Source organism: Leucopleurus acutus, assembly GCF_964270905.1.
Source record: "Leucopleurus acutus genome assembly, chromosome: 10".
Taxonomy (NCBI): Eukaryota; Metazoa; Chordata; class Mammalia; order Artiodactyla; family Delphinidae; genus Leucopleurus; species Leucopleurus acutus.
Window position 1 is genome coordinate 95,350,184 of NC_139153.1, and position 25,686 is coordinate 95,375,869.

Here is a 25,686-nt window from a genome sequence, read left to right on the forward strand (position 1 = left end):
AACCTCTGCCATTATAAGTATCCTTCCTTCTGTGGGCTGCCCACCCTGGGGTGTGGGTCTTGGCTAAACCTGCCCCTGCCCCTCCTAACCGTCTTTTTGTGGTTCTTTCTTTATATCTTTAGTGGTAGAAGATCTTTTCTGCTAGATTCCAGTCTCTCTCATCAGCAGTGGCTCTGCAAACAGTTGTAATTTTGTTGTGCCCATGAGAGGAGGTGAGCTCAGCGTCTTCCCGCTCTGCCATTCGGCCAGGTCCTCAAGAGCTAACATGTAGTGAGGCCTAACTCTGTGTCAGACCCTGTGCTGAGCACCTTACACATACTTAATCCTGCCAGGCTAGAAATAGGTGCCATTATTCCCATTTTACAGATGAGGAAGCCGAGGCACAGTGAGATTAAGTAACTTGTCCAAAGCTGCACAGCTAGTAAGGGGTGGAAGAGCCAGAATTTGAGCCCAGGGCATCGATTTGACCCACACTGCTGCTTTGTGACATTTGGACACCTGGGTCAGGAGCTCAGGGTGGATCTGAGTGGTAGCTGTAGACATGGAGTCATCTGAGGCCAGGACGGCACTTAGGCCCCGTGGAGCCAGCCAGGAAACGTTCCCAGCATCAAACTCGTCCTTTGCATTAATAATCAGGGGTAAGTACCCACATCTGAGGTGCCCTTGAACTTGGGGGCACTGTAGGGGACAGTGGGCTGTTTCTTAAGCATCACTGCTCAAGCCTACAAGCCCCTCCGGGATGCTTTGCCCAGAGGAAGGGGGAGGCGGGACGGCATAATCGGGTTGACAGCAGCTTTGGGACAAGCCCCCACGAAGACACGTGAGACAGCGCAGGTCCCAGTGCCAAGCAGCCCTCCAGGAGGCCAGCCCAAGGCAGGGAGGGGTGGCAGGTGTGGCATCCAAGCTGTTCTCCGAGAGCCTTCCCCAGCAGGACTTACCCAAAGCTTACTCTTTGCTAAAGACTAAGTTTAGTGTTTGAAAAATTCAGATAAACCCAAATCTTAGAAAGCTGATGTCCTAAAGGACACTACAGGACACCTAGTTCAGTGTCCCCACTTTCCAGAGGAGGACATTGATGCCCAGAGAAATTAAGTGACTTGGCCAAAATTGTCCAGTTAGATGTCGTGGCAGGGCCACCACTTCGTCATACGATGCTCCAAGGGTGGACACACCAGGTCCTCTACCTGTTGAGAATGTGTAGCCATGACCTTCTTTACTTCGTAAAGAGCTTTCTCTTAGGATTATGGCCAGTTTCCTTCCGTCTTGCGGGCCAGAGCCTGTTGGAGCTGTTCTTATTCTAGTCCTTTCACTCCCCTAGGCAGCTGCAGTCAAGTTCTGACTTGTTAAGGTCAGAGAATTCTGGAGTGAGGAGACGGCAGGATGATGGAGAAGCTCTTAGCCTGCAACCTGCAATCCTTTCTGTAAACCGCTTGCTGTCGCTCTCTGCTGTGGCCCCGCCAGCTTGGCGTCCCTCTTCCTGCACAGGTGAGAGCTTGCGCAGACTGCGATGCAGTCACACGGACCCCCCAATAGGGCTTTGCCGCCGCTGCTCAGCAAAGAGAACAGTGCACCCCGCTTGTTAGGAGGAGTGGCCACGCCGATCCGAGGCTGGTGATTCCCAGGCACAGGGACGGTGGTTCCCGTTGGATTGATCTCCCACGCCCTTGCTGCTCAGAAGTATGAGTCCTGGACCAGGGGCATCAGCATGGCCCGGGAGCTAGTTGGAAATGCAGAATTCCAGGCCCACCTGGACCTCGGAGTCAGCATCTGTGCTTTGAAAGGATGCCCAGGTGCTTCCTGGCAGTGGCGCAGGGGAACGGCGCTGTGCCAGGTCCTCTTTCCTAGAGCCACCTTCCTAGGTTACCAGACCAAGGGCATGTTATCAACAATCCCACCACCTAAAACGCAGCCAGCAAGCACTGCAGCCCTTCTTGCTTCCCCTAAAACCTTCAAAAAGACAAGACAGGACCAAAAGGTTGAGCGGAGAAGGTCTTTGTCCTATAAAGCAAATTCCCAGGTTGCTCAAGAAAGGGGGCAGATGTAAGTACTCAAAGAACAAAGCTGCCTGGGGCTTTCCCTCGGGCAGTAATCTATATTCATCATTCCCAGGTTACTAAAGGACAGAAAGTTGGTAAATACATTTAGATATTCTTTAGAAGATGTTTGGAAGAAAAAAACTTTTGTACGCTAGGACTCATCTAGAAAGTTATTTGTGTCCAACAGTCCTTCCTTCACCAATAACACCAAATAACATGAGCTGGTTCTGTGTCCTCATAACTTGCTGTTGTGCCGATGCGCTGACCTACCCCTTCCCCCGACCCCTACCCCAGCCAAACCAAGAATTTTCGGTGGTTCCTGCTGGTGGTCGATAAAACAACACAGGAGTCAAGGAAATGATTTGTTTTTAAGACTTTTTTTTTTTTTTGGTTTGTTTTTAAAGAAACTGCATACATCATTAGAGACAAACAATAATTTAAATACCATGCAGTTTCTGTATGTACAAAACCTAGGCCATAGAGATCCAGTTTAATTTGTGTTCTATTCACACTGTCTTCCTCATACAGCCGGTGGCTGTTAAAGCAGAACACAGGCGAGTGCTCTGATACAAAGACAAACTATGTACAGACACCCGGGAAGCAACTGGAAAAAAGCAACCGGTTTGGGGATCAACAGACAACTGGGAAGAAAAAGTTGTTTAAGGTGACCTTCGCCCACTGGCTGTGCACAGGGAGAGCCTGAAATTCCATTCACCGAAGCACACACCATGATTTTCATTCGGCAAATATAAATACACGTTGATAAGCAGGAGAAAAATAAGCTCGGAGGTTTTCATCACGTCAACCGTCACGTCGTTTGGTTTCTCTAATCTGACATAAAGGCTACAGTTTTACAGAGCTTTGAGGGCCTTTGGGGAGGAAAATATCAACAATTTCGAAACAGTAAGTAGGCTGATGGCCCTCTCTTCCGTCATGGATGGGGTGGGGACTTTGGGGCGATTTGATTTCGAGAGGGGAACATTTTGAGAAATCTCAACGTTTTTCTTCTGATGCTAATGCAAATGAAAAAGGCTCTAACTGCAGCTTTTCCAGAAAAGGGATGCTTTGTAAACCAGCCAGCCCATCTTCTCTTTCCCCCTTAATATGGAATCGTCATCTTGGAAAGAAAGAAACACATTTTTCAATTGTCGTAACAATGTGGCAAAAAGGAAATTTGGATAGATTTCTATAAAGACCTCAAGATTTCAAGGAAGGAAAGACAGCAGAGGGCTCATCCTGCGACCTACGGAAGTTGCTGAGCTGCTTACAGCGGGCTTGGAAGAGCCCAGCTCGCGGGTGGTGACACGGGAGGGGCACCCTTCCACTTGCAGGGAGTTACTTCGGGACAAGGCTGCCCTGCAGGAGGAGAAGTGGAAACTGCGTTCAGTTTCTTCCACGCACAAAGTGACTACAACCGTAGGGCACTTTGGGCGGGCACCCGGGACCGCTGGCTAGCTGCGGGGAACTCGATTTAGGCATCGTGTTCCCGGGGAATCTGAAAGGCCCGGAACCAAGGCCAGCAGAGAAGCCACTGGCCTCTGCGAGGCGTCCAGGCAGCGGAGTGAGGTCCCTTAGGACTCGCTCCTGGGCCAGGGGCAGGCTGACCGTCGCTCCAGGCCACCGCGAGCCACAGGAAGCCCAGACTCAGATCCTGGCCCGGCGGGCACCTCAGCCTGGAAGACGCGCCCGCCGCGGAGGAGTTACACGGCAGAGCCCCACGTCCCTCGGCGTGCCACCTGCACTTTCAAAGGTCAGTAAGCCTTTCGGGAAGACGCTGTTTACAGCCACGCTACAGCCCTGGCCACATCTTCCCTGAATCAGTCACCCCACCCACGGCCGTAGCTATGCGGATTCACCATTCAGAGAAAAAAGGATGGGGTGACACGTCCTCCTGGGGCTGGGCGCCAGGCGCTGCGAGGAAAGCGTGCACCAGCTTGGCACGAGCCGGCGGGCGCTGCCTGGAATGCTGCCCCAAGCTGCCTGCCAAGTGCACGGTGACGCCGGCCACAGGGGCCGTGAGCGCCAGCGGAAAAGGAACTGGCCTCACCCATGGCTGTGGAGCCCAAGAGTAAATTGATCCCACGCGTTTTGGGGTGGGGACCAGTTAACTCTTTTTTTGTGAAGCCCAAGCTTGGCATCTTTCTGAAGCCTGGGCCTCTGTGGCGGGGAGCAAGCCGTCACTGGGAGAGCTGGTAGGACCTACAGGATCACGGCAGGACGCCAGGCAGAGCTGCACGGCTGAGGGCCCTACAGGCTCCATCAGGAGGGAAACCGGAAGCAGCTCAAGCGGCCTCCTTCAGAGCGCAGTCAGGGTTTGGAGAGGCCCCTCCTCCACTGCACATCCTACCCTCACCTACCCTGTCACCGCTGCTTTCCTGTGGGCCCGAGAGAGGAGGGTGGTCAGAGATACATCTCCCGTCACCCTCACCAGCATCAAGGGGGGAGAGGAAGGCTGCTCCCCGGAGAAGCAGGCATGGAAGGTCCAGCACAGCAGGTGTGGCTGGCGTCTGCCCAGCGCTGGGGCTTCTGCACAGACTCTTCAGTGCAAAGCAAGCCTGGAAGGCCCTCAGGGGGTTCTGGAGGACCAGTCCACCAGCGGCTGGAAATTCAGCCTTTCGGGAATGGTTTCTGGCCTGCAGGCATCGGTCCTCGACTCAAAGGCCATTAACGGCCAAGCCACCCGGTCACCAGCCCTGGGGCACGCAGAGAAAATGAAGAACATGGGCCAAGCAGTTTGTCACCCCAGGCTTTATGCCCTCAAAAGGGGTCTCATGCTCACACGTGTGATCCCACCACGCCGCCCGTGGCTGTTGGTATGCGTAAGATCACCCGTGACACCGGGCTTTGCTACTGACAACTTTCCCCTTCTAAACCAGCGCTTCCTGGAAGGCAGCCCGGCTCAGCCTGAGGGGACAGGACAGGCGCTCGTGCCAGCCTTCCAGGCCTGGAGCACGCACTGTCAGCCACAGGCTCCCCCAGAAAAGGGCTCTCCCTTCAGTTCACGGCCTGGGTGACAGCTGGAGGGAGAGGAGGACGCTGCTCCCTCAGCAGCCGCCGCCTCAGGGCCCCCCAAGCCACGTGGCACACCTGGAGCCAGTGTATCTGGCCAAGTCTAGAAGGCCAGCCGGATCGCCCACTTTGCACAGTCATCCCAGGCCAGATCCACCGCCTCGGCTTTCCTTGGGACTCTGCCTCCAAAGTGTCTGTCGCCTAAGGCTCGCCGGAGCCTGAACAAACGTGGTACCTGCCAGCCTGGCCGGAGAGGCCCAGGGCTTCTCCTAGTGCTGGAAAGTCTCCGGTGTCCTCGGCCCTGCCCGGGGCAGGGCACAGTCCCTTATCAGCAGTGGCACCAGCACCTCTGACCACGGAGCCGTAACCATCGCCATCCTGCTTATGTTTCCTTTTCCTTTTCTTCTTCTTTTAAAAAAAGGTAGTTCAGAAGATTTACATCGTAATGGGGAAGTGAATAAATACCAGCACTTATGGTTCTTATAAACTTATGTTTTGAAGACAGCATAGCACTCAAGAGGAATTCCACTGTTAAGGTCGGTGAAACCTAGGAAAACAAATAATTCGGTCAAGACCCGGGGCCTGTGAAAGGTGTCGGGTTTGACACTCCAGCTCTCCATCCTCGAATTCCTTGTTTCTGACAGCCACGGGGAGGCTTAAATCTCCAACCAAAGGCAAATACGTCTCCACAGTACCCCTCAAGAACTTCAGGCCCACCGCGTTCACCTCTGGTTTTGGAGAAGTTTAGCCTGGAGCTCCCGGGGGCCCTCAGCCCAGGCAAGGACTCAGCAGCAAGGTGGGGACCCCAGCCTCGCGTCTCCGAGTCAGGCACTGGTTCTCCAGATGTTCACCAAAGGAGAGGGTCAGAAGAACTCAGTCAGCGGCTCCGTCGCTGACTAGCCCTGTGACCTTGTATAAGCCCCTCCTATCTCTCTGTGCTTCAGTTTCCCCAAGGAGCATCACACACGACTGTCTGGGAGAACGACATGGAATCAGGCGTGATCCCGCTTCCCAAGTCCCATGTGGATTCGGTACTTTATCCTAGTTTGGTCTCCGCTGACTGGCTGTACATTGGCAAGTGATCTTTTCTCCTCAGCTTATGTTCTCATAAATACCCACCATGTTGGTGGTCTGGCATTTAGCAGATCTTCAGTTTGAATGACTTAAAAACTAGGCTTTGAGAAGGCTGCGTTCAGCCTGGGCCTTTCCTGCTCCTTCCCTTACTTTGAGAAACCACAGTGGAACCTGTGGATCCCCACGTAGCTCTTTTTTATCTTCTCCCCTCACTGCACCCACCTCACCACTTGTCCTCCAGAAGCAGCTAGGATAGCTCAGTTTGCGGGTAAATGTTATAATTGGAGGGGAAAAAAAACCCACTTGATACTAACCTTGTTAAATGTCTACTCAATTCGTGAACTTCCATTTCAGTGCTTTTAAATTCATTGAGCTCCTTCCGAATGGCAGCCTGCAAGGAAGAGAAGCCCATGAGAGTGCAGAGGATGGAAAGCAGCTCACCTTCTTTTATTCCTATGTTTTCTTTCTTCGACAAAGCCATACACGTGCATAAAACGGATTCTTCCACCGGGAGAAACAAAATCACCTGAGGTCTCCTTCAGAGCCTACGCACAGTCCCGTCCCCCTAAATCTAAGTTGCGAGCACTCCGATTTGGGATCCTGCCCAGAGCTGTTCCACCTGGGCAGCGCGAGGGCCCTTCCACCTGGCCCACACTCCTGGGTCCTGAGTGCACATATCTTTCTTTGGTGAATCTAAGCTCATCAGAGGCACAGCGACACCTCAGGATGGATACTTCTAGAGGAGGTGTGTGAAATTCCCCAACCAAACGAAGGGGTGACGGCCAGCTGCCCCCTTTCGCTTTGACTCATGAAGCCTTGGCTCCTTTACAAGTCTGTTGACTCTGAGGTGATATATTTCACCATGGAGGGTATGGAATGTGTTTTGAATAACCTCAAACACGCATGAGATAAACCTGAATGACCTCGTCCTCACAGTCACAGATGTGGCCATCGTCTGGGGCCACCGAGAAGGCGGAAGGAGGACCGGAGCAAAAGAATGTCTGGGGTTGGAGAAAACCTTACTTCTTCCTCGGGGCTGAAAATTTAAACGTGGGCCCATTCCCATAGCTCTTTCTAAGGTTGATACGTGCTTTGATGGGAAGATAATCAGGGCACGGAGAGTCTGAGGATGGAAAAGTCTTTTTTTTCCATTCATCCAAAAAACTTCTATTGTGTGCAGTTGTACTGTGCTAGGTGTATTATGCAAAGAGGAATCAGAAAAGCTGCCACTGTTTGAGAGTTAACAGTCTAACAGAAGACATAAGTGCATAAATAATAATTTATAAAATGATAGGCATCTCTAGAAAGGAACAGATAAAACAATTTCTACTTCAAGTTGGTTGTCCATTTTTGGAGAGCCAGTTAAGATGCCACCCCTCAGTCAGACTGCTTGTATAAGTAAGATTAAGGGCAAGGCAGAAAGCAATTTAATACTTTTTGTTTTTGTGTATGTGAGAATTTTTATGATTATAAAAGTAATGCATGAGAAAATGGGCAAGGGACTTGAACAGACATTCACAAAAGGCCAGTCAACCTATGCAAAGGGGCTTGAGCTCATCAGAAAACAGGGAAATGCAACTAACCGTCCTAAGAAACCACTACACACCCACCCAAAAGGGCTAAGATGATACCACGTGTTCACCGAAACGGGCAACGATGAGAACTCTCATAAGCTGCTGGTGAGTGTGTAAGTTCATACAATCACTTTGGGACACTCTTTGGCATTACTACTAAAGCAGCGAACCCTCTCCACACTGCAGGACACACATATTCTACTTCTAGATTCAACCTCAGCAGAAACGTGTGCACTCGTGAATGGAAACACATGGAAAAAGGATGTTCATAGCAGCATTCATCACAGCAGCGCTGTCCATCAACAGTAAAGCAGGTAGATACATTCTGGAAGACTCGTAACTCTAAATACTACGGCATTTCTCTTTACAGTCCTCTTTGTGCGTATTTTATATTAAAGATACACACTCTGTACCCTTCCATTAAAAATGTAATAACACAAGCGTTTCTTCCTAAGATAAAGTTATTTGTAAACATTTTAATGGTCACACGATAGTTGACCGTATTCTTGCTACTGTGATCATTAACATGCACTGTGTGCCAAGCACTGTGTTCAGTACTTTGTATTCTCTATCCAGCCTGATCCCAGAGCGCTGTGCTCCAGCACAATCATTGTTTCGTGTTCCTCACCTACGGCTGAAGTCCAAGCAGTCTGCTTCTGAGGCTGCTGGTCCCCTAGTCCTCAAAGCGTTTTTATCTCCTTACCAAACCATTAGCAACGAGGGCCACCACCTCAGGCCCACGGGCCTAGCCAATGCCATCTACCAGAGCAATGCTAATACTTGGGACAAAGTGGACATGGTACCACACTTGCTGCTGGTGTGGCTGTCCTCCAGTTTATCTATTCCTTTCTGGAAATTTCAACCATATCATCTCACTCTTACTCTCACAATTCTGCCTCAAAAATGTGACTGGAGACGAGATTAAGAACCCTGACAAGGTACTTCCATAAGCTTCCTTTTCTTTTTTTCCTTCCCACTATCCCCCAGGCAGGAAGGAGCTGACTTGACGTTCCCTCTTCTTGGCTGGGGGCTTCCCTCTTCGTTCCTTCCAAGGAAGCTCCTCTTCCTTAAGGCAGTAAAACCACATGGTCTAAGAGAGACCAGTGGGAATGTCTTCTATGCCATGGAAGGAACGCTATGGTCTGAGTCCTCCAGATGTAGCCCTTGATATGGGACCAGAAGACTATACCAGCAATTGGTAAATATCCCAAACAAAAAAATACATTGCTCTACTCTCCAAAAATTTATCTTTGTCTTACAACAATTACTAGTTTTAGTGTAGAGTGAGTGCCTGTCTCACCTCTCTCCTGACCTGTATTTGTTTTTGTTTTCGTTTTTAAAAATTTTTTTATACAGCAGGTTCTTAGTAGTCATCAGTTTTATACACATCAGTGTATACCTGTCAATCCCAATCGCCCAATTCATCCCCCCACCACCCCCTGGAAAAGTCTTTACATAGGATCAGAATGGCTCCTCCCAAGGAAGGAAGGCACTTGGTTAAAGTGCCTGGCTGCGGGGGTGGGAGGTGTGGGCACTGCCTCCCAGCAGCCCCGGAGGAACTGGATAGGCTCCCTCACAGCTGCTTAGGATTCTAGCTGGTACCTTCCCTTGACGTTTGCCAGTTCCCTCAGCCTTGGTCAGCAAGCACGCTGCAGTGAGAGTGTGAACAACAGAGCGAGGTCACATCCATGTGACACAACTGCCCGGGGTGGGACGGAGGGGCCTGTCTCCTGCCCGAGGTGAGGGGTGCCGGTTCTTGGGGCTGCTCACCATGATTCCTATAGAGGGGAGAGGTGAGGTTTCCGCTCGTCAGGACCTGGGGGCTGGCCTGCCCCGGGCGGGCTGGGGGGAGGGGGACGGTTTCTGGGAGGTGCCTCTGGCCGCGTCAGTTCCCTCCCCCTCCCCGCCTCCCAAGTGCAGCGGCTTCCCTGGGCTCACACTCCAGCCAGAGGCCAGGCTCCGGGTGACCTCCTGCATGGCCTGTGAGGAAGCCACCTGCCCCGGGAAGGGATGGGGCAAAGGCAGGACTCTAGGAGAAGGTCCCCCGTGTACCCGAGTCCCCTTCTTGTCACTTGCACACTGCACAGCGTTACTGTCTTACACTTTTTTTTTTTTTAAAGGCCCTTACCCTCCAGTTCCTCATGGTGCCTGGATAAGAATCACAAAGGATCCCCAAGCAGAGGTCCCCTGAGATACGTGTAGGGATGAAAGGCATCTGTCTTGACCCTTCTCCAGAGCAGGGGAGGTACCAGCTCAGCGCCCTCTCTGCACGCTGTCTGGAGCCCTTGGGGAAAGGTGCCGGGAGCAGCACCGCAGCCTGCCCGGCAGCCACTCAGCCCCCAGTACCGACCCAGGCACCGGCGCCCTGGCTCTGGGCCCAGGCTCCACGCGGTCTCCGGGGCGGCAAGCTGGAGACCCAGCACCCGGCTGGCCGTGTGGCCCCGCCCCCTCCCCGCCCCTCTTACTTTGTCGGCAGCGGTGAGGCGGGTCCAGGGCTTGTCGGCCCTGCGGTCATAGTCCTGGGCGTCGGCCACCTCCACGTAATCGCTGAAGCGGATGAGGATCTTCCGTTCTCTCAGCTCTTCCACTGTGGGCCTCTGGCTGAGCTGCGGGACGGAGAGATGGATGTGGTCAGCCTATGACGTTTAGATCACTTGGTCCATCCGTGAATTTATAGGTGGGAAGACGAGGTCCAGAGAGGCAGCTGACGCATCACACACATGTGAGGGGCAGGGCCCAGGGGACACAGGGCTCCTGATTCCTGGACTTCTCCAGGACTCTGTGAAGGAGTTTACTAACTCCTGAGCTGCCTCCAAGCCTATTCAGCCAGCCAGCCAGGCTGTCTCTTAATAACACTGCAGCGTCTCGGTCTGTACACGCGGGGTGCCCGTGCATGGCTGTGGGTCTTCCCACGTCTGTCCTACCTTTCGCATCAGGTGACAGAAACCTTACACAACAGTTTTTTTTTTTTTTTTTTTTTTCGATACACGGGCCTCTCACTGTTGTGGCCTCTATCGTTGCGGAGCACAGGCTCCAGACGCGCAGGCTCAGCGGCCATGGCTCACGGGCCCAGCCGCTCCGCGGCATATGGGATCTTCCCGGACCGGGGCACGAACCCACGTCCCCTGCATCGGCAGGCGGACTCTCAACCACTGCGCCACCAGGGAAGCCCAACACACAACAGTTTTATATTCTCAATTTGTGAATCCACATCTGTGTGTTAAATTTAGTGCTCTCTGCAAGATGGGTTTGTAATACTTTCTGTGTATGTGTCTTAGACACAAAGAAAGTGTATGTGCAAACGGTACGCAAACTCCGGGGTGTGCAGGAATGAGAGTATGTTGATTTATGAGGTCAGGGAGACCCTACCCCTCAATAGCTCAAATGAAAGGCAAGTCCACAAAGGCAGAGCTAGCCCGCGTTGATGCCAAAGAAGACTCGGATGGGCCCTTTGGATAGGTCTGTGGTGAAGGAAGGAAACAAGTGAATTATTCAACCATCTCCCAGTGTTACCCGCTAGCATCCTTCCTTTGTACTTTAACAACATAAGGCTGACATTTCTATTATCTCTTCCTGTCGCCAGATTTATTTCTTCTGGAGCAACACAGTTGCTCTCTCTTTAGGATGCTGTCAATTCATGTTCAACCGATGTTAGTTAAAAGCAATTTTTCTCTAAGCCCTAGACTGTATTTAATTCTATTCACAGAAGATGCAGTCAAATAGAATCTTACCACAAAGGCCTACAAAACAAACACACGCAAGTGAATCCAAACCACCCCGGCTGTTTTGACTGTATAGCACGCAGCTGCCGTACACCTTGGCTGGTGCCAGAGTGTCCCAGCTTGCTACCAACCGGCCTACGATGGAAGAGCATCATTAGATGACTGCCTGGCTGGTGCCGGGCAGAATGGTGACAGCTACTGCGAGGCTCCGGACAGGACCAAAGCAGCCTGCGGGTCCCCCTTGGCCAAGGGAGGAAAAACCTGGGGCTCAGAGGCCTACTGGGCTGTGGCACTGGTCACCTGTCTAGACGCTGTGTAGCTCCCCCACTCAGAGTGGCTGCAGTCTGTCCCGAGGTGGCCCTGGTTTTCCCGGGACAGGGCATTTTGGCATCAGCTGTGACCCGTCACAGGAAACCAGAGGTCTCCCACGCTCTATGGTTAGGGGTGCTGTAAACAAAACTGGTGGCCTATCCTGACTCCAAGGTGTGAGTGCAGGGCGCTCTGTACTGTCATTAGAGGACGTAGACATTCACCGTAATACCACAAGGCATGAAGACTTCTACTCCAAGCCCCAGTTTGTGTTTCTAAGGACTTACTAGCTCGCCCTGGGGTGTTAGACAAACAGTACTATTTTCTAAGTATGCCATGACAGGAGAAAGGTTGTTAAAGTCGGAATTTCTAATTTAAATTTCTCACAGTCATGATATAGATTTTATTAATAGCCTGTCTATGGTAGAGTCTGGAGTGAACAGAAACCTAGAGGTTGGCTCTGAAGGTGAGGGGCTGTTCTTCATGCCTGAATCTGGTGGGGACTGGACACGACCTCTCTAGATCAATAAGAGACCGGGCCCAAGTGCCACCAGGGAGTGAGTGAGGACGACGCCGAGTTCTCCTGCCGGGAGAACCACTGCCCGGACTCTGCTGTGAGCCAGGGCTCACACCCCTGGCCACACGGGGCTCAGGAGAGGTGCCTTTGGCTCCTGGATGGCTCTAGCCCTTGGGGTGCGTGAACCCAACTTCCTTGCCTGGACACTAAGGAAATTATCTTTGCAGCCAAAGTTGGTTTTCTGCGGATGCTGGGCTGGAAGAAGGGGTGGGGTGCAGAGGTTGGTAGCGTTATGTTTCCATCTATGGCAGCAATAATACCGTTTACAACCAATTACTCAACAAAAGGGTACGCTGAGATCCCAATTCCACTATTAATACAACCCGACCCAGGTACATTTCTTCCCTTCCTTCCCTCCATTCCTTCCTCCCTTCCAGCCATCCTCCCTCCAATACTTCTTCCCATTCATCCAGCCAGCCAGCCAGCTAGCGAGTTTTTGGAAGTGGGAAGCAGGCATTTATCCCAAGATAAAGCATGGAAATTTTAGGTTAGTCTCAATTTGGCCGAAGAAAATGCCTGGTCTGTGGCTCTCAGCATCTGCTACTGTGTTTTATTTTTCTCAGTGTCTTAAATAGAACGATACTGAGGAAATCCTCGGGCTGAGGGTAAGTGAAAAGCATCCCCCACCCCTGGCTTCTGGTCTTGGTGGGATACAGGCTCCCGAGGAACAGAACGTGCCCAGAGCCAGGAGGCGACATGGATTCCCTACCTGCCGGCACGCTCCACATCTCTGTTCACAAAACCAGATGTGAACGCTGCTTCTGGTCTCTCCCCCATAAACAGTTTATCCCTTCACTCAGGCTCATTATTTCTAATTCCCCAAGCCAGTCCCAGGGGAGGCAAATGCTGAAATTACAAGGCAGTTTTCCTGGGAGAAGGAAAGAGAGGTAACCAGGGGGAGGAAGAGGCATTTATCGATAGACTTGAGGACCTGCAGAAACCCCACCCCTAGCATTACCCCTCCCGGGGCAGATGGGTGTGGGAGTAGACCCTCTTCTCTCGCCCCGTCCTGCCAAACTATGCAATTAGTCAAGCTTTCCCTTGCAAAATCGAATGCTCTTTTTAAAGAGATGAGAATTAGGTGCATGTCCAGATCTTTCCCTATTACTAGTTTTTAGCAAGAAACCCTAAAGTTTAGGAGAATTTTGGGGTCCCAGCAATCAAGTCCAATGAACTTTATGAAAATCTGATTAAACATTTTTTCTGAATGTCTAGACCTTTCTCTATCAGAAATGAGGGGTCATCACCAGTCTCCCTTTGATAACCTCATCATTTCAAAGACACACTTAGAATAATGCATCTCCCCCGGTCCCCCTCACTATTCAGTCTCAGGAAAAGGGATGCCCTGCGTCCAAAGGCTGGGTGGTCTTAAGGATGTAAGAGTCAGACCTTGACTGGAGTGAGGGCACCTGGATGAAGTGAGGGCCCTTAGCTCTTGTTCGAGTTTCCCACCAGGGGACGCCAGCCCGTCAGCGGCTTGTCAGGCCCTTGCTTATCCTACTCCCTTTAATTGGGATGGTGTCTGGCTTGTCACCATATGTTTGGGATGCTCTAAGGGCAAGAGCGTGTTGAGAAACACAAATCATCACCTGAATAACTGGTACGATATTTCAGGATCTCTGAATTTCTTCCTTTGCATAATATTTCTAGGGAGAAAAATCCATTAACAAACCTTTAGAAAATTAATTTTAATGGGTCTCTTAACTGTCTCTAAGCTTCGAGTATCTTTCTCTCAAGATGGTCACTGTAGGAGGCTGATGAAAAACACTCTAGTCAGACAGAATATAGTAGTACACCTTCTGTGTCATTAATTAAAGCTGTCAACATCCTCCAAGAGTAGCCTCAAATAAGAGTTTATCATCAAAGAGGCCACTCGTAGAATTAGATCCACTTGGGTCTCCATGACATTGCCAAGCCATCTACTTTGGGGGTTAAAAACATATAAAAATTCTAGCTTTCTGACTTTTATCTAAGTGCTTTTCAAACATCTTCATTAGATTTATCAATACGTTTGGCATTTTCCTAATTCAGTAATTCAAATCGGATTTAGCATAATAAACTCAAATAGTTCTTAGGTAACAGTCAGGAAGAGTACCAGCGGAGACAAGGAAAACTCGCACTTTCCCAGGGTCATAGCAAATAACTGATACATTTGAACTTGTGATTTTGATAATGAATTTCCAGTTGCCTCATGGGGTTACGGTGAATTTTTAAAAACAAAATATTCACTGTACCTGCAGATAGAATGCACCTGACATCAAGTTGCCTGGGGGTAGGCCAGTGTCACCAGCCAAAAGGACTGAGGGTCATGAAGCTGAGTGGACCACTGGCCCCTGGAGAGGTCCTGGAGAGTCCAGAGAGCCGCATGCCCTGACACCCGAGGAATGGAACCATTAATGTCACTTCCAATGGGCCAGGCAGCTGCAAGGCCAACACAGGGCACAGCAGGAGAGGGTGGCCCCCTGTCCCGCCCCAGCTCGGCATGGAGAATCATCTCACCTTCCGAGTTAATCTCCTCTTGATCTCTCGTTTCTCCTCTTGTTCCTCTTGTTCATTCCGAGCTGAAAGAAACATTTAAGATGCTTTAGATTTTGGCAGCAGTGTCGCACAAAGGTGCAAGCTCTGCAGGTTGTAGGCCAAGCAGCTCAGTTTTGTTTTTTTTTTTTGCGGTACGCGGGCCTTTCACTGTTGTGGCCTCTCCCCTTGCGGAGCACAGGCTCCGGACGCGCAGGCTCAGCGGCCACGGCTCACGGGCCCAGCCGCTCCGTGGCATGTGGGATCTTCCCGGAACGGGGCACTAACCCGTGTCCCCTGCATCGGCAGGCGGACTCTCAACCACTGCGCCACCAGGGAAGCCCCAAGCAGCTCAGTTGGAAAAGGAGGAGAGAGTTCCCATCCCCTACCCTGGCCACCCTTTCTGCTTGTGGGGACACTTTCCAAACTGCCTGTACTGTTTCAAATGGGTGGTGAGCGGGTTGACCTTATGTTGTTTTACGTCACATGGGGTTTCAAGTCTGCAGGCCGAAACGCTGGGCCAAGAGGAGGGGCTACGAGGCAAGGAGGTAGGTCCTGAAAGAGTGGGGTACTGTCTGCAGTGACACAGGCATCCGGGAAGAGGTAAGGCTCCCTTCTTTGGACAAGACCTGGGCCTCACGCAGCTCTGCCTCAAGCCTCACAGCGACCGAAGGGGACTCGCTGTGATGTGGCCCTGGTGCCCGGTGCCCTGCGTGGATGGAACAGAAGCCGGGCCCCGCGGGGGCGCCTGCCACCTGCCACAGGAACAAAACGAGGCACGGCTGATGCCAAACGCAAGGCTGGAATTTCAAAACGCTCACCTTTCACAAGCCCTGATTCCATGAATTCTTTGAATCTTCCAAGAAGCCCCCAGAGCACGTGTGAGGCCACAGTGTGGGATACAACTGCCTACATTTAGACTTCTAAGGAGCGTCTTAGGAGAGGAGACACCAGAGCTTAAACCTTCTCAGCTCAACATGTGGGGTGACTTAGCATCAGGTGTGTAAAGCGCCGAAGGGAGCAGAGGTTTGGAGGACACAGAACGCGGGAGTATCTAAGTAACGCAGTGACCTTGGGTACCTCACTTTCCTCCCAGGCCTTGCGATGGAAGCACGGATCGCAGCATAATACTGTCTAACTTGAAGAAAAATCATGAACGTCAGCCTGGCTCCCATGCCTCTGCTTCCTGTCTACTGAACTGAGGGTGGCGTCAGAGAGAGACCACCACTGCCACTTGAATTTGCACAGGCTGCATCAAAAGGGCCCTTGTTCCCTCATTTTGAAGTCACCGTTGGAAATTATGGTTCCATAACTCCACTAACTTGCCGCGCAGTGCGCACTCACCCTTGAGTGGTCTCAGTATAGGACAGGGCTTTAAAACAGGGACCCCTTGTGCCTAGAAGCGGGGTGCCCTCGCCCCTCCTGCCAGCCTGATGGCAGCAACCACAGCCTCAGCTAACTCACACCGCAGGTGGCAACACCTCCCGCCAGAAGGAACGGCGGTGGCTCAGAGCACAACTCACGTCCTTGAGCGATACCCCCGGGGGCACGGTTTGGCCAGTGTGACTGCCTGTGGTGACCAGGATCTTGGACCGGGGCAGCTCCAGAAATGGCCACATCCTGCCGTGGGCCAAAGTCCCCAGGGGTCCCCGCTGCCCCAAACCCCACGCGAGAGCTCCTTCCTTTGAATTGAAAGGTCCTCCTTCCCCGCACCCCCGCCCCCGCCCCAGGGTTCCTTTTAAAACTGAGAATTTCTCTTGGATAGAAACCTGTTCAACTAGTCAGCCATCACTATCTTAGTATGAACTAATGTATCAGAGAGAAACTGGAAGGCAGACTGCCAGCCCCAGGAGAAGGGAAGCCCCCAAGAGCTGCATTTGCAGCTGGGAGGGAGGACGGAAGGAAAGGTCTAGAGTGGATGGTGAGCGCCCGGGGGGGCAGCTCGAGGGCACTGGGTTGAAATGTACAGACTTGTAGCCATATCAGGGCCAGGGGGGGCCCACGAGACCACCTAGGCTACTGCTCGTGGTTTGGAAATGAGGATAGGAAGGTCCAGGGGGGTTGAGCGGCTGGCCACACACTCCATGGCTAACAGACGGACAAACAGTCCAGCTCCTTTTCTTGCTTGGCTACGCTGCCTCCCCCCCATCCCATTTTGCTCAGGGCCAGCCCTCTCCTCCTCACTGGTTACTGGCCTCAGACTCCACTCGGAGCTGCCTCCTCCTACAGGCCCCCTCCCGAGCCGTGAAGGTCGACATCCTGCCCAGAGCACAGAGCCCTCATCGCCTACAGGTGTTCCTGAGGTCCCTCTGAGGGCTAGGGGCCCCAAGCTACCACCTATGGAATCTATACCTTTAGTTCAAAGCCATTTACAAACCCAGGGTCATGAATTCTCAGGCAGCGGGGACCAAGACAGCCCCACTGGGCAAGTGGGAAGGGAGACCAGGAAAAGCCCTCGAGGTCATGGCCTGCTGCCACCATCAGAGAGTGCACTGTGTGCTCAGATGTGCCCAGGGTCTCACTGGCTGCCCAGTGGAGCCAGTACTGCCCACCCGGTGGAGCCAGTACTGCCCACAGGGCCGGGCGGCCTGGGTTGGAAGTCGGCTTGCAGAGCTCCACCGCCCAGCTAAGCCACCGCTCTGGGCCTCTCTCCTGCACACTTAGAGATGTGGTTCATCCCTTGACTTACAGCCCAGATGATAATTCTCAGAATACCCTGTTTGAGGGTTGTCTTCTGATACCACTAAACATTTCTTGTTTAACAATCACACTAGATTTTAAAAAGAGAAAGAAAAAGCAATTTCGGAAAACAAGATTTCAGAACGCAGGAGGAAAAACAAAAAAAAATACCGACAGGAAAAATAAGCTCCTTTCCGGAAAGTTCTGAAACTGCGACATGATGACCCTGTTTGAATGTGGTCAAGTGATCCTTCAATTTGCAACTACTCAAACGGACAAACACGCAAGAGGCAACAACGAAAGGGAACTGTGGGAACAACTTGTAAGCCCCTGGCTCCCCTGAACCTGAGCCCCCAGGCTCACTGGACGCAAGTAACTGTCTCTAAGACCCGAGTGTCTTTCTGGAGGGTGAGAAAAACCTAACTCGAGGGGCCTGCCCGCCGCCTCCCATGGATCTGGGCAGACGAGGCGTGGAAGCTGGTGCCTTCGGGAAGCAGGTGAGCTGGGGATTCTCTGCCTTCTCTTTCCGAAACCTGTGCCCTCGCCGAGAGAAGTGCTGTCTTCTGAAACCTGAACAATTCCACAGACGTTTTTAGCCCCTTCACATTTAACAGTTAGGCTGGGGACCCCGGGTACCGCGTGGCCCTGTAAGAAAGTTGTACAGAGATTCCTTCGGCAGGACCACGGATGCGTGTGAGGCACATCTGGGGGAGAAGTTTAAAAGGAGAAGAAGAAAGCCCGTTCACCAGATTTCTGGCTTTAGGAACAAACGGACACCTTTTTATTTTTCTTTGTCTCTAAGGTAGACAATTTATAATGGATCAGCTATCAAGTTGGGGCAGAAAGGGAGACACGCCGGCCAAATGCTTCCCCAACCAGGAAAATCATCTGAAAGAATTCGAATTCTGTTTCACGGCAAAGTAAACTTAGAAACTTTTAAAGGCACCCCCTTCGTGAGGAACTTCCTAGAGATCTGGGAAATGGGGGAGGTGGCCTCAGGACCGAGGAAGGTCAAGGCTGAGAGGAACAGCCACTGCGAGGCGAGGGCGTGGCCGAAGCCGGAGCAGCGCGGCAGGATGACGGTGGAGGCACAGGGCACGCAGGTGGGTGCCCTGGGGCACGGGTGCTGTGGGTCACGACACCGGCCCCCCCATCACAGCCCTCGCCCGTGACATTCAACAGCAAACCATTTGGCGCGGACCCAGTCGCAAGGCCACAACGAGCAAGGCGAGAAAAGCAAAGTCAAGAACACTTTCGTTTGGTCGAAGTGGAAATTCCCAGCTACTCACGCAGGGGCCTCACGCGACCGGGGCGTGGGTGTGTGCGCGCGTGCGTGCGTGCGTGCGTGCGCGTGCATAGCACAGAAGTTCTGTAAAACTCTGCGTAGCATGTATTTCTCTTTTCTGGAGCAAATCAGAAAGGGATAGACGTGTGGGGAGAAAGGGTCTGAAATGAAACTAAAAATATCTGTTGACCATCTAGAGGGCAGTGTCGGTGAGAGTGTAGCATGATGAAGCTGAGGTTTTAGTTTTCAATTGCTGAATACCTCCCCCTAAACTGAGGCATACTGGCTGGTGCCCATGAGATGCTTGGTTTCTTTCAGCATTTGAAAAATAGGTATTTTAAGCACCACATGGACTTTCTGTACTTAGGCAAATATCTCTGTGTCCTGAACCCAACAAGAGGCTCGCCGGCTTTTTCTGCCCACAGACACAGCGAGAGCGAGTTTTCTTGAATGACAGCCTGGGCAGCTATACCAGCGGCCAGTTGGAGGAGGCCTGAGAGGAGGCCAGGAAGGATTTCCCCTTGGAAATGCTCTCTTAGACTTGAGGTTTAATGCTCAGAGGGAGGGGGGATTTTATCCCCAGCAGCTGGCTGCAGTGGAAAGTCACACTTGCTGGGCTTCGTTTTCAAATGCCTACTTGCTCTATTTTAGCCATCCGTATCATATTTGCAGTTTTTCAGCCAATCTGGCTTTGAAGGTGACCCCAACTCTCACTTACTAGTAAGTTCTCTCACTCAAACTTTTCAGCTTCTCTGACTTGGCAGCCCGCTAAAGGGCAGGTTCTTGCAGAGCCTGAGGTCCTCACGAACCAAGTGCGTTCGAAATTGCCTGCTCTGTGGGGATGCTCTCTCAGATGTTCGAACACACAAGGGCGAAGCCTCCGCCACCAGCGAGGGTTTCGATCGTTTCCACACCAGCACACAGGAGAAACCCTGTGGCCTGCCATCAAACAATAACCAAAGCCACCACGAAACAGCAGCGCTTGCCACGGGCTCGGTCACTTACGTTTCAAAATGTTCCTCTGCTCCAACTCCTCTGCAGTTGGCCTCTGGCTCAGTCGCCTGCGGAAGAAATCCAGGAAAAGTTTTTGGACCATATCATAGCCTCCTTGGGTCGTTAATCTCCCCGGCCGTCGCAGATACATGGGGCAGGGTCAGCGGCTGGAGGCCCTGTTCCATCCTGTGCCCTGAAAGACTGGCGCTCACCACCAATGCCTCCTGAGTTCCTCGTTTTCAACCCCAGGAAAGGCACCGACGTGATGTCACGTGGAGCCGAACCCCCTCCCTCCATCGGCCCCTCCCCAGCCCTGCTCCTCCGGGCCTCCAGGCGCATGGACTCTTCTCACAGAAGTCCCTTTCTTTCGTGTGGCCTCCCAACTTCGGGAGCATGGCCTCTGCTTTTCTCCCCCCGGCCCCGAGGCTAGAGCTTGCCTCTTGCCATGTTTGTGCAGACTCAGAACACAAAGAGGCTCACGGCCCCATGGAGACGGGAGAGAGCACGTCTGTCTGCAGAGAACAATAGCTGCTCTTTTGGTCCCCACCCATCGCCACCAGGGCCTTATTAGACACAAGGTGGCAAATGAACAGGAACAGAAATGACACTTGGTGCCGGCACGTAATTTAGCCACAACAAGTGAAACATCACAGCCAGGATGTGGACTTGCTATGATGCAACTGCAGGGGCCGGGCGCAGACAATGGGCGGCACCAGGTAGGGGCAGAAGTTGCCAGAGAATGGGAAGGACACCGAAGAGGAGACTACACGTTCTTAGAGATGCTTTGACGGATCTGACTCCACAGGCAAGGGAAACGAGCAAAAACAAGTGTGCCTACATCATACTAAAAAGCTTCTGCACAGCCGAGGAAATTATCATCGAAACAAAAAGGCAACCTACAGAGTGGAAGAAGATAACTGCAAACCATATACCTGATAAGGGGTTAAAATACAAAGTATATAAAGTGCTAATACAACTCAACAATAACAAAAAGCAAACAACCCGATTAAGAAATGGGCAGAGGGGCTTCCCTGGTGGCGCAGTGGTTGGGAGTCCGCCTGCCGGTGCAGGGGACATGGGTTCGTGCCCTGGTCCGGGAGGATCCCGCGTGCCGTGGAGCGGCTGGGCCCATGAGCCATGGCCGCTGGGCCTGCGCGTCCGGAGCCTGTGCTCCACGATGGGAGAGGCCGCAGCGGTGAGAGGCCCGTGTACCACAAAAAAAAAAAAAAAGAAAGAAATGGGCAGAGGATCTAAGTGTCCATCGACAGATGAATGGATAAAGAAGATGTGGCACATATATACGATGGAATATTACTCAGCCATAAAAAGAAATGAAATTGAGTTATTTGTAGTGAGGTGGATGGACCTAGAGTCTGTCACAGAGAGTGAAGTAAGTCAGAAAGAGAAAAACAAATACCGTATGCTAACACATATATATGGAATCTTAAAAAAAAAAAAAAAGGTCATGAAGAACCTAGGGGCAGGACGGGAATAAAGATGCAGACATAGAGAATGGACTTGAGGACATGGGGAGGGAGAAGGGTAAGCTGGGACGAAGTGAGAGAGTGGCATGGACATATATACACTACCAAATGTAAAACAGATAGCTAGTGGGAAGCAGCCGCATGGCACAGGGAGATCAGCTCGGTGCTTTGTGACCACCTAGAGGGGTGGGATAGGGAGGGTGGAAGACGCAAGAGGGAGGAGATATGGGGGTATATGTATATGTATAGCTGATTCACTTTGTTATAAAGCAGAAACTAACACACCATTGTAAAGCAATTACACTCCAATAAAGATGTTAAATAAATAAATAAACATAATATGTTGCTTTACAAGGAAAAAAAGGCTAAACAACAACAACAAAAAGAAACTGGCAGAGGATCTGAATAGACATTTTTCCAAAGAAGACACACAGATGGCCAACAGGCACATGAAAAGATGCTCAACATCACTAATCACCAGGGAAACGTAAATCAAAACCACAATGAGATATCACTTCACACGTCAGAATGGCTATCATCAAAGAGACCACACAAAACAAATGTTGGCAAGCATGTGGAGGAAAGGGAGCCCTCGTGCACTGTTGGTGGGAATGTAAACTGGTGCAGCCACTATGGAGAACAGTATGGAGGTTTCTGAAAAAATTAAGACTAGAATTACCATAGGACCCAGCTATTCCACTTCTGGGTATTTATCTGAAGAAGAGGAAAACCCTCATTTGCAGAGATATCTGCACCTCCATGTTCACTACACCATTATATACAATAGCTAAAATACGGAAGCAACCTAAGGGTCCACTGATAGATAAAGAAGATGTGGTACATACACACAATGGAATATTACTCAGCCATGAAAAAGAACGAAATCTCGCCATTTGCAACAACATGGATGGACCTTGAAGGTATTATTCTAAATGAAATAAGTCACACATAGAAAGACAAATCCCATATGATTTCACTCCTATTAGAATCTAAAAAAACCCCAAAGAAACGAACAAACACAATAAAACAGAAACAAACTCACAGAGATCAGATCAGTGGTTACCAGAGGGGAAGGGGACCTGGGGGGGCGTGAAATGGGTGAAGGGGGTCACTGTATGGTGACAGATGGTAACTAGACTTGTGGTGGTGATCACACTGCAGTGTATACAGCTGTTGAATTATAATGCTGTAGACCTGAAACTTATATTTAAAAAAAAGAAAAAGAGAACCACATGCCCGGATAAAGTTCCAGGAATGATCACACGACGGGCCTCAGCATCACAGAGATGTTTGTGTTTCTGAGGCTCTTGAAAATCATTTAACAATCCTGCAGTTAATTACTCAGCATTCTGCTTCCCCCATTGGGATGAGGTGTGTGTGAGACGAGAAAACTGTGGAAGGAGTTTGAGGCCCCTCTGAGTCCTCCAACGCGACTAAGGGGTAAAAAAGAGTGCTGTCCCGGCAGCAGAGGCTACAGTCCCTCCCGAAACAGTGGCAACTGGCGTGTACTGTTGGCAAGATGTTTACACCATGGACTCTGGAGACCCAGCGTGAAGATAAGAAGTCCACGGAGTTGCCAAGTGTAACTATTTTAAACCCAGTGCTCACTGACAGCTGATTCTGTGATTCCCCAATATCATCACCACTTAGGCTGTAGACAGGGAATGGGCCTCAATGCCAGAGAAAGGAGTTTTGATCAGATACCTGTCTGCAAACCCCACAGCACCCTGGAAACTGCTGGAAATGGTATTCCAAAGTGTTTTTAAGTCTGTACGAACATTTTCACGTCTATTCTTCATTTTCTTCTCAAAACATCCCATGAAGGGATTACTTATCCACCCTGATAAGGGCCCTCTGGGTATCTGGAAATTCACAATGCTGGAGGTTCCAAATTTGGACTCAGCAGTCTTCCTGTCCTTTCTAAAACAGCATTCTCAGACTGTAGGAAGAAACTTGAGATTACACAGCTGGGCAAGCTGGTGTCATAGGTCTGGAATGCAACTCCTGACTCCACTTAGAATGAGTTTCTTAGAGGCTCTGCCTCACCTTTCAATTTATTTTCCCTGAGAAAACTGGTTTCTCTGGTAGGGATGCACAGCCACCTTTCTGGGACCATTTAGTAAAACCCAGGTTTTTACATGAAGCTTGGGTTTGGGGGCCGTATGTTTTGAAGAAGCCCTCCAGACTCAAGGTGGAGTTTGCATCTCAGAAGGCGGGGGGGCAGCGTTTTGGAATCTTATGCCCTGAAGTGTCTGCAGAAGGTTCCCTCACTGGCTTGTGCTAAGCGGCCCGTGGCTCCCACGACCAGAGGCGTTGCCTGGTTCTATTCTGGCCTTTTTCTGTTTTCGTTTTTCTTATGTGACACGTTTGAAGGGGACAAAACAATGCGTGACTGAAATCTAACCAGAGAAAATGCTGCTATTAACTAGGCAGCCTTATCATTAAACACACATGATTTCACATGAGGCCTTCTATTCACGTTTCACTTCTCTTGAAAGGGTCTGAGGACATCCAGGCTAACCACAGATATAAAATGTAGCTAAGCCCTCCCAAAAGGCATGTATTATAACTAGTTGTTTTGACTTTGAAAATGAGATTCGGTAGGAAAATGATATTGTGGCTTAATGACAAAGTGCTAAACAGCTCAGGAGTTAGGGGACCCGGGTTCCACTCCTGGCTCTGCCCTGAACCCACCTGGACAAGGTATTGGACCCGCTCAGCCCTATGTTTTTTTCTCTGCAAATAATAGGAGTAATTGAATAAGCTAATGCTGATTTAATGCCTAAGAAGTACAGGCGTGGTTCTAAGAACTGCACGTATATTAATTCATTTAATCTTCAGGTCAGCCCCTTGAGGTAGTACTATCAGCATCTCCATTGCACAAAGGGGAAAAGGGAGGCACAGGAAGTTGCATACCTTGCCCCGGGTCACAGAACTAGCACAGGGCAGAGCCAAGACTTAAACCCAGGCACCCGGGCTCTACAGTCTCAACACTCTTAACCAGTGTACTAGTTCCCTATTGCTGCTGTAACAACGTACCACAGATATAGTGATTTAAAACAACACAAATTTATTATGTTACAGTTCTGGAGGTCGGAAGTTTGGAATGCGTGTCTGTGGGCTACAACCAAGGAGTCAACAGAGCTGCGCCCCTTCTGGAGGAAGGGAAGAATCTATTCACTTGCCTTCTTCAGCTTCCGGAAGTGCCCTGCCTTCCCTGTGCCTCTTCCAAGCCCACAGTGTCGTATTTTCCAATCTCAGACTGACTGCAAGCGTTCTTGTGATTAACACTGGACCCACCCAGATAATCCAGGATAATCTGTTCAACTCAAGATTCTTGACCACAGCCTCAAAGTCCCTTTTGCTATGAAAGGTTATAGGCTCCTAGGCTTGGGGATTAGGACACGGATGTCTTTGGGAGGGGGAGATATTCTGTCTACCACAACCATAATACCCTACGCGTCAGAAATTGCAAACTGATGTCCAGTGGGTTGCATTTGACTCTGCAAGTTCTTCTCCTTGCTCAGAGGTTACAGTTTTTGCCCCCCGAATGCCTTTAGAGAGGGTATGTTTGTTCTAGTTAGCCCGGTCCCCAACCCTCGCTCAGATAATACCTGTCCTGTTTTCTTCCTTTCCAATCATTCCTGGCCCTGAGTTTGAGACCCCTGGATAAGATCATCAAGTCGTAAGAATCCCCACTTTTGTTTTCCTTCTTTCCACCCATCTACCCAACGCTGACTAAGAACCTCACTGAGGACTGAGCACTGATAGCTCTTAGGAGCTCAAAGCCTAGAGGTGCGCGTTAGTGATGAAAATTCGCAGGTTAAAACTGGAGCTGTACTTTTCAGGAGCTAGACTGCAATAGAATACCCTCAAAACGGCCGGCAACTTGGACGTGATTTAGACCCTCATGGCAGTTTAGAAGACGCTACAGACTCTCTCAGTGTCTCAGCTTGGCTAGCAAGAGGGCCAGCCAAAACCAGATCAGCAGATGTGTGCGAGGCGGGCTGGGCGCCAGGCAAAATTGTGAAGGGGATCATGTTTTTGTCAGGGTTCTGTCTCCTGGACCCTTCCCCTCTCAGGTTCTTGGAATTACATCATCACTCTTTCTATGTCATTCCTGTCAAGACCGGTTCTTAAAACAGATGCTATATGCTTAGCCACATTCAAATGTAAATTCATTCATTCGTTTCACAAATTATTTATTGAGTGCCGGCTCTGTGCTGGGCATCGGGGTCCAGTGATGAGCGGAAACAGATCAAGGTCCTGCCCTTCTGGAACTTAGAGACTGGAAGGGGCTGGGAGAGGCAGTCATCAATCACATAGTGACAGGGGATAAATTAGGAGTTTGGGATTAACATATGCACAGTACTATACATAAAACAGATAACCAACAGGGACCTACTGTATAGCACAGGGAACTATACTCA

General features: G+C 50.8%; 1 protein-coding gene and 1 long non-coding RNA gene across 2 annotated transcripts in view; one reads left to right on the forward strand and one right to left on the reverse strand.

Moving 5' to 3' along the window:
* The first annotated feature begins 1,352 nt into the window (after positions 1-1,352).
* Positions 1,353-6,652, forward strand: LOC309967572. The gene is made up of 3 exons (XR_014326525.1): positions 1,353-1,485; positions 5,990-6,119; positions 6,474-6,652. It is a non-coding gene; the product is annotated as an uncharacterized lncRNA (long non-coding RNA).
* The window catches only part of PHACTR1 (phosphatase and actin regulator 1), a gene marked incomplete at its 5' end in the record, with an annotated part of 535,964 nt that continues 512,705 nt past the window's right edge, over positions 2,428-25,686 (reverse strand). The window contains 6 exons of the mRNA XM_082848323.1: positions 2,428-3,392; positions 5,281-5,592; positions 6,434-6,510; positions 10,159-10,299; positions 14,801-14,862; positions 19,785-19,840. Of these exons, the coding sequence (XP_082704449.1) occupies positions 5,577-5,592; positions 6,434-6,510; positions 10,159-10,299; positions 14,801-14,862; positions 19,785-19,840 (352 nt within the window). The 3' untranslated portion in view covers positions 2,428-3,392; positions 5,281-5,576. The remainder of the gene's footprint in view (positions 3,393-5,280; positions 5,593-6,433; positions 6,511-10,158; positions 10,300-14,800; positions 14,863-19,784; positions 19,841-25,686) is intronic.